At 41.8% G+C, this 8,539-nt stretch overlaps 1 protein-coding gene and 1 long non-coding RNA gene across 2 annotated transcripts; both read right to left on the bottom strand.

The window, feature by feature from the left end:
- Nucleotides 1-1,423: 1,423 nt before the first annotated feature.
- LOC138949327 (uncharacterized) lies at nucleotides 1,424-4,390 on the bottom strand. The gene is made up of 2 exons (XR_011450240.1): nucleotides 2,267-4,390; nucleotides 1,424-2,212 (listed from the first exon to the last, which is right to left on the bottom strand). It is a non-coding gene; the product is annotated as an uncharacterized lncRNA (long non-coding RNA).
- Nucleotides 4,391-5,347: 957 nt separating this feature from the next.
- Nucleotides 5,348-7,060, bottom strand: LOC138958136 (uro-adherence factor A-like). The gene has a single exon (XM_070329214.1). The coding sequence runs from the start codon at nucleotides 7,058-7,060 to the stop codon at nucleotides 5,348-5,350; it is 1,713 nt and encodes a 570-aa protein (XP_070185315.1).
- Nucleotides 7,061-8,539: the final 1,479 nt, after the last annotated feature.

The raw sequence follows: 8,539 nt of genomic DNA, 5'->3' as shown, positions 1-8,539 counted from the left end.
TGGCCTTTATTAATACCTTTTGGTACTACATGGCTTGTTTTAATACCTCTTGGTACTACATGGCCTTTATTAATACCTCTTGGTACTACATGGCCTTTATTAATACCTCTTGGTACTACATGGCTTGTTTTAATACCTCTTGGTACTACATGACTTGTTTTAATACCTCTTGGTACTACATGGCCTTTATTAATACCTCTTGGTACTACATGGCTTGTTTTAATACCTCTTGGTACTACATGGCTTGTTTTAATACCTCTTGGTACTACATGGCTTGTTTTAATACCTTTTGGTACTACATGGCTTGTTTTAATACCTCTTGGTACAACATGGCTTGTTTTAATACCTTTTGGTACTACATGGCTTGTTTTAATACCTCTTGGTACTACATGGCTTGTTTTAATACCTCTTGGTACTACATGGCTTGTTTTAATACCTTTTGGTACTACATGGCTTGTTTTAATACCTCTTGGTACTACATGGCTTGTTTTAATACCTTTTGGTACTACATGGCTTGTTTTAATACCTCTTGGTACTACATGGCTTGTTTTAATACCTTTTGGAACTACATGGCTTGTTTTAATACCTCTTGGTACAACATGGCTTGTTTTAATACCTTTCGCCAGACAAATGCAATCTTCGTCTGCAATACTAAGTCTATGTATCTTAAAATCAAAATGGTTTTAGACTGACTTTCAAAAGTTTCACAATGGTTTTATTCAGCTGTAGGCCCTAACGACGGTTTGGTAGGGGTCCTGGTGCCTTGATCCGTCTGCGGACTACGTATTCTTTGACTCTTCCTTGAATGCGTTGTGGACCCATTTCTTCGCATGTCTTCTTTCGCAAAATCTCCTTGTCATATTAGGTGATTATTGCAATACACCTTCCAAGGTTTAATTCATTAGGGGTGATTAGTTCTTCATTAGGGGTGATTAGTTCTTCATTAGGGGTGATTAGTTCACTAGTTTACTTGTTTGTCATATTAAACCGGATTCTCGGGTTTACATTGATTAAGTATTTGACTGAATGCATTTTTGAAGACTGAGAATCGAGACAAGGGTGTGTGTGTGCGTGTGTGTGTGTGTGTGTGTGTGTGTGTGTGTGTGTGTGTGTGTGTGTGTGCATGTGTGTGTGTGCGTGTGTGTACGTACGCTCGTGCGTGCGTGCGTGCGTGCGTGCGTGCGTGTTATGTATGTGTGTGTATGTGTGCGTGTGTTTGTGTGTGTGTGTTTATGTGTGTGTGTGTGTGTGTATGCGTGCGTGCGTGCGCGCGCGCGCGTATTTGTGTATGTGTGTGTGCGTGCGCGCGCGGGCGTATTTGTGTGTGTGCGTGTGTGCGATCACTATGCCACTGAATGTTCTTTTAAACAGATGTAATTAGAGTGTAGAGTTAGGCAGTATAAAATGACACGAAAACAAAATATCCAAATCATGTCATTTATTGTGCTTTGTAAAACAAGATCAACGGTAATCACAAGGAAACAATAAGTGACACTTTCAGGTTCACTAGGTTGCTAAATATCACTTGACTGACGATAATGACAACAAATTACGACTTAAACAAACACCAACACAGTATCCATTCCCAGGCATAAGAAGTAAAGATGAAGAATGCTGAACAATCTTTTCCTACAGTCAAAAACGAAGGGGCTCCAATGTCATGTAATTACATTTAGTAAAGTTTTTACTAAATAAATTCCGGTAGATGGGGAATCGAGAGGGAGTTGCGTGTGTGTGTGTGTGTGTGTGTGTGTGTGTGTGTGTGTGTGTGTGTGTTTGTGTGTTTTTTTTGTCTGTGAGTGGAGAGAGTGATTTCCGGCAAACTACCGGACATACGTTTATGAACCTTAACATGTGAATTGCTCCAGATGGTATACCCGCAGACACTTTCCAAAAGAATGTCTTTGATGACGCTTTATCCGACTTAAAAAAAATTGAGTTGGCACTGTGGTGATCGTTTTTTTGTTTGTTTAATCAAATTAATTGACATTTGTGTCACACATTCTCTGACCCGTTTTAACTATGAGTCTGTATTAAGGCTTGACTGGTTAATTATTTGTAAATCACAATTAAGCTTGAAATGAAAATTACAATAACAGACACAAATGTGCTTCCGCTACATTTCCCCCCCTGAATTAAGCCATATAAATATGTAATGCGCGACATTTATATTACGCTCAAACATCAACGACAACAATGCAAATTAGGTTACCTGTGTCCATTAGGTTACCTGTGTCCATTAGGTTACCTGTGTACATTAGGTTACCTGTGTACATGATACAAGGACGAGGACAATGCAAATTAGGTTACCTGTGTACATGATACAAGGACGAGGACAATGCAAATTAGGTTACCTGTGTACATGATACAAGGAAGAGGACTTTTCAAGATGTCTAGAACCCTTTTCTGAAGGAGGCAAGCACATTAGAACAAGGAAAAATGCGCGCAGCGAACATGGAAAATCTATTTTTTGCATTTACAAAAAATGTACAGAATTCTCTTAGCCTGAAGTGCATCAAATTAAAAGCCAATCGATATTTCGAAACTGACTCTCAGCAACAGGAAGTGCTGATTGAAAGAAAAAAAGGGGAAACAAATTATTATATTCTTAAGATCGGCAAAAAGAAGAGTAATGATCTGGATGGCATGGCAGCGAAAGGCAAAACTAATTGTGATGGCAAAAAACAAGAAAAGAACATCAACTAAAAACAACCCACAAAAACCCGAGAATGAAATAAAGACGCCGATAAGACACCTACTTATTCAATTACTTTCTGTGCTTTTAGTGTCAACTAGAATGTCATTTATGAGGTGGACAATAGATTGACACCTGCACAAAGTTTCGGAAAATATTTTTTAAGGGTAAGGAAGAAAAGAAGTGTTTTTTTTTGGTCGCACATATATATTCCTGCTCCTACTCCTTTTTACACACACACACAAAAGAGAAAGTAAGTGAAAGAGAGAGAGAGAGAGAGAGAGAGAGAGAGAGAGAGAGAGAGAGAGAGAGAGAACTAGAGTAAAAGAGAGAAGGACAGAGAAAGACGGAGAAACAAGGACACAGAGAACGAAAGACACAGAGAGGCAGAGATGTAAAACGAGATTTAGAGAGAGGTACCACATTTGATCAACATTTCAGCGGATTAGTCACATGAACAAAATGGGAAAGATGAAATAGCAAATAATCTATATAGGTATTGAGCACAAGCATCTATTTGAATGAGGAAGGTGCGATCTGAAATGATCTGGTCATTATTTGGACCTTTCGCTACTTTGATCTGGTCTTTTGTTGGACCTTTCGCTACTTTGATCTGGTCAGCTTATAACAAAGCAGATGATCATTGTGCAGATGACTAAAACATGAAACATCAACAAAGCATTCCAGCAGCCCTGCTGCCCCCTCCCCCCCCAGTCCACGGTGAAACATTACGATACTCAAACATCTGCTCACATCCCTGCTAAACATTGACAGCTAGCCACACAGCCACACAGCCACACAAAAGGGTAGACAGCAAGAAAGCGACACACACACACACACACACACGCACACACACACACTCTCTCTCTTTCTCTCTCACACACACACACACACACACACACACACACACACACACACACACACATACACACACACACACGCACACACACACACTCTCTCTCTTTCTCTCTCACACACACACACACACACACACACACACACACATACACACACACACACACACACACACGCACACACACACACTCTCTTTCTTTCTCTCTCACACACACACACACACACACACACACACACACACACACACATACACACACACACACACACACAACCAAGCGATATCATGTTTCTCAAGCCTTAAACACATCATATCGCATACAATGTAAACAAAACACATCACATCGCATACAATGTAAACAAAACACATCACTTCGCATACAATGTAAACAAAACACATCACTTCGCATCCAATGTAAACAAAACACGAACGTGAATGAAAGTAGCACACACTTCAGTTCCTTCTACCTGTTTCTGTATCTTATAAGTTGCGATGGTTGTTCACGTAAAGCATCACCAGCCATTACTACCGCACAGTTCTTGGCGTCGTTTACAGTACAAATAAAACCGGCTGCACGGGTGTCTTTCTCCATACGGGTGTCTTTCTCCATACGGACGTCTTTCTCCATACGGGTCTTTCTCCATACGGGTGTCTTTCTCCATACGGACGTCTTTCTCCATACGGGTCTTTCTCCATACGGGTGTCTTTCTCCATACGGACGTCTTTCTCCATACGGGTCTTTCTCCATACGGGTGTCTTTCTCCATACATGTGTTTTTCTTCACAAGGTGTCTTTCTCCATACGGGTGTCTTTCTCCATACATGTGTTTTTCTTCACAAGGTGTCTTTCTCCATACGGGTGTCTTTCTCCATACGGGTGTCTTTCTCCTTACATGTGTCTTTCTTCACAACGGTGTCTTTCTCCATACGGGTGTCTTTCTCCATACGGGTGTCTTTCTCCATACGGACGTCTTTCTCCATAAGGGTGTCTTTCTCCATACATGTGCGTCTTTCTCCATACGGGCGTCTTTCTCCATACGGGTGTCTTTCTCCATACGGGTGTCTTTCTCCATACGGGTGTCTATCTCCATACATGTGTCTTTCTCCATACGGGTGTCTTTCTCCATACGGACGTCTTTCTCCATACGGGTGTCTTTCTCCATACATGTGTCTTTCTCCATACGGGTGTCTTTCTCCATACGGGTGTCTTTCTCCATACGGACGTCTTTCTCCATAAGGGTGTCTTTCTCCATACATGTGCGTCTTTCTCCATACATGTGTCTTTCTCCATACATGTGTCTTTCTCCATACATGTGTCTTTCTCCATACGGACGTCTTTCTCCACACGGGCGTCTTTCTCCATACGGGTGTCTTTCTCCATACGGGTGTCTTTCTCCATACGGGTGTCTTTCTTCACAAGGTGCCTTTCTCCATACGGGTGTCTTCCTTCATACATGTGTCTTTCTTCACAAGGGTGTCTTTCTCCATACGTACGTCTTTCTCCATACATGTGTCTTTCTCCATACAAGTGTCTTTCTCCATAAGGGTGTCTTTCTCCATACATGTGTCTTTCTCCATACATGTGTCTTTCTCCATACATGTGTCTTTCTCCATACATACGGGCGTCTTTCTCCGTACGGGCGTCTTTCTCCATACGGACGTCTTTCTCCATACATGTGTCTTTCTTCATACATGTGTCTTTCTCCATACAAGTGTCTTTCTCCATAAGGGTGTCTTTCTCCATACATGTGTCTTTCTCAATACATGTGTCTTTCTCCATACATACGGGCGTCTTTCTCCTTACATACGGGCGTCTTTCTCCATACATGTGTCTTTCTCCATACATGTGTCTTTCTCCATAAGGGTGTCTTTCTCCATAAGGGTGTCTTTCTCCATACATGTGTCTTTCTTCACAAGGGTGTCTTTCTCTATAAGGGTGTATTTCTCCATACATGTGTCTTTCTCCATACATGTGTCTTTCTCCATAAGGGTGTCTTTCTCCATACATGTGTCTTTCTCCACAAGGGTGTCTTTCTCCACAAGGGTGTCTTTCTCCATACATGTGTCTTTCTTCACAAGGGTGTCTTTCTCTATAAGGGTGTATTTCTCCATACATGTGTCTTTCTCCATACGATCGTCTTTCTCCATACATGTGTCTTTCTCCATACATGTGTCTTTCTCCATAAGGGTGTCTTTCTCCATACATGTGTCTTTCTCCATACATGTGTCTTTCTTCACAAGGGTGTCTTTCTCCATACATGTGTCTTTCTTCACAAGGGTGTCTTTCTCCATAAGGGTGTCTTTCTCCGTACATGTGTCTTTCTTCACAAGGGTGTCTTTCTCCATAAGGGTGTATTTCTCCATACATGTGTCTTTCTCCAAACATGTGTCTTTCTCCATAAGGGTGTCTTTCTCCATACGGGTGTCTTTCTCCTTACATGTGTCTTTCTTCACAAGAGTGTCTTTCTCCTTACATGTGTCTTTCTTCACAAGGGTGTCTTTCTCCATAAGGGTGTCTTTCTCCAAACATGTGTCTTTCTCCATAAGGGTGTCTTTCTCCATAAGGGTGTCTTTCTCCATACATGTGTCTTTCTCCAAATATGTGTCTTTCTCCATAAGGGTGTCTTTCTCCATACATGTGTTTTTCTCCATACATGTGTCTTTCTTCACAAGGGTGTCTTTCTCCATAAGGGTGTCTTTCATCATAAGGGTGTCTTTCTCCATAAGGGTGTCTTTCTCCATAAGGGTGTCTTTCATCATAAGGGTGTCTTTCTCCATACGGGTGTCTTTCTCCTTACATGTGTCTTTCTTCACAAGGGTGTCTTTCTCCATACATGTGTCTTTCTTCACAAGAGTGTCTTTCTCCATAAGGGTGTCTTTCTCCAAACATGTGTCTTTCTCCATAAGGGTGTCTTTCTCCATACATGTGTCTTTCTCCAAATATGTGTCTTTCTCCATAAGGGTGTCTTTCTCCATACATGCGTCTTTCTTCACAAGGGTGTCTTTCTCCATAAGGGTGTCTTTCTCCAAACAAGTGTCTTTCTCCATAAGGGTGTCTTTCTCCATAAGGGTGTCTTTCTCCATACGGGTGTCTTTCTCCTTACATGTGTCTTTCTTCACAAGGGTGTCTTTCTCCATACATGTGTCTTTCTTCACAAGGGTGTCTTTCTCCATAAGGGTGTCTTTCTCCAAACATGTGTCTTTCTTCACAAGGGTGTCTTTCTCCATACATGTGTCTTTCTTCACAAGGGTGTCTTTCTCCATAAGGGTGTCTTTCTCCAAACATGTGTCTTTCTCCATAAGGGTGTCTTTCTCCATAAGGGTGTCTTTCTCCATACATGTGTCTTTCTCCGAATATGTGTCTTTCTCCATAAGGGTGTCTTTTTCCATACATGTGTCTTTCTCCAAACATGTGTCTTTCTCCATAAGGGTGTTTTTCTCCTTACATGTGTCTTTCTTCACAAGGGTGTCTTTCTCCCTACATGTGTCTTTCTCCATACGGTTGTCTTTCATGAGTAATTTGTCTCTGGACTTTACATCTTCCTACTTCACTGTTTTCGTGTATTATCAGATACAGTATCAGACAAGCATTCACGACAACGCTCCTTTTATCTACATCCAACCTGCAGGATTACACGAGTGGCTTTTAGGAAAATAATTCCTCAAAACTGTCCAAGTCTATGTTGCTAAAGAGACTAGAGTACACACGTTGTACAGACTCGGCACATCTAGGATGGGTATCACTACTGTCTTCACGGGAGAGACGGCGTCTTTAACGAAACATAACAAGGCTTGCTGGTCCAATCTCTGTTAACGAAACATAACAAGGCTTGCTGGTCCAATCTCTGTTAACGAAACATAACAAGGCTTGCTGGTCCAATCTCTTCATTCATGGCAGAGCGTCTTTAACGAAACATAACAAGGCTTGCTGGTCCAATCTCTGTTAACGAAACATAACAAGGCTTGCTGGTCCAATCTCTGTTAACGAAACATAACAAGGCTGGATGGTCCCATCTCTTCATTCATGGCAGAGCGTCTTTAACGAAACATAACAAGGCTTGCTGGTCCAATCTCTGTTAACGAAACATAACAAGGCTTGCTGGTCCAATCTCTGTTAACGAAACATAACAAGGCTTGCTGGTCCAATCTCTTCATTCATGACAGAGCGTCTTTAACGAAACATAACAAGGCTTGCTGGTCCAATCTCTGTTAACGAAACATAACAAGGCTTGCTGGTCCAATCTCTGTTAACGAAACATAACAAGGCTTGCTGGTCCAATCTCTTCATTCATGGCAGAGCGTCTTTAACGAAACATAACAAGGCTTGCTGGTCCAATCTCTTCATTCATGGCAGAGCGTCTTTAACGAAACACAACAAGGCTTGCTGGTGCAATGCTCTTCATTCATGGCAGATACATTGACACTTTCCAACCGTATAGTTGTTTTGGTTTTCAGTTCCGACACGAATCATACATACAGAGCCAGATTCGCATAGTAGGGGGAAGGGGGTCTTCGGTTCCGGACCCCCCCCCCCCCCCCCATTATCTGGCAAATCTGCCTTTTGATGAAGGAGAGACCCAGTATACCTGTTTCAAATGTTACATTTCAACAGCATATCGGGGGACATGCTATTGTTATATTCTGTATCTTCCAACAATGGGCGCTGCGCAGAGTAGGTTTTCGTTTCACTGGTAGCTTTACAATAATACCACTGTTGCCACTTTGGTCAAGGTTACATGTCCTTTGACCCCGAATAAGGACCGGGGAAGGCAAAGGCAGCGAGGGAGAGAATATGGGCACCTCCATAATAAAGCTGGCACTAAACAAGTTGACATCTCTAACATATCGATCCCCCACGATCCAATATGGTTATGGGAATACCTTTACCATTACCTCATATGTCATGGTAAAACTTCTTTCGCTCAGTGAATGCAGACGGCGCTTCGTGTTGTTACAAATGATATGGATTTATTGTTCATCCAATAATAATAA

This window comes from Littorina saxatilis, linkage group LG1, assembly GCF_037325665.1.
Source record: "Littorina saxatilis isolate snail1 linkage group LG1, US_GU_Lsax_2.0, whole genome shotgun sequence".
Classification (NCBI taxonomy): Eukaryota; Metazoa; Mollusca; class Gastropoda; order Littorinimorpha; family Littorinidae; genus Littorina; species Littorina saxatilis.
The sequence above is the reverse complement of the archived record's forward strand: the minus strand, read 5'-3'. Positions and strand labels throughout refer to the sequence as shown.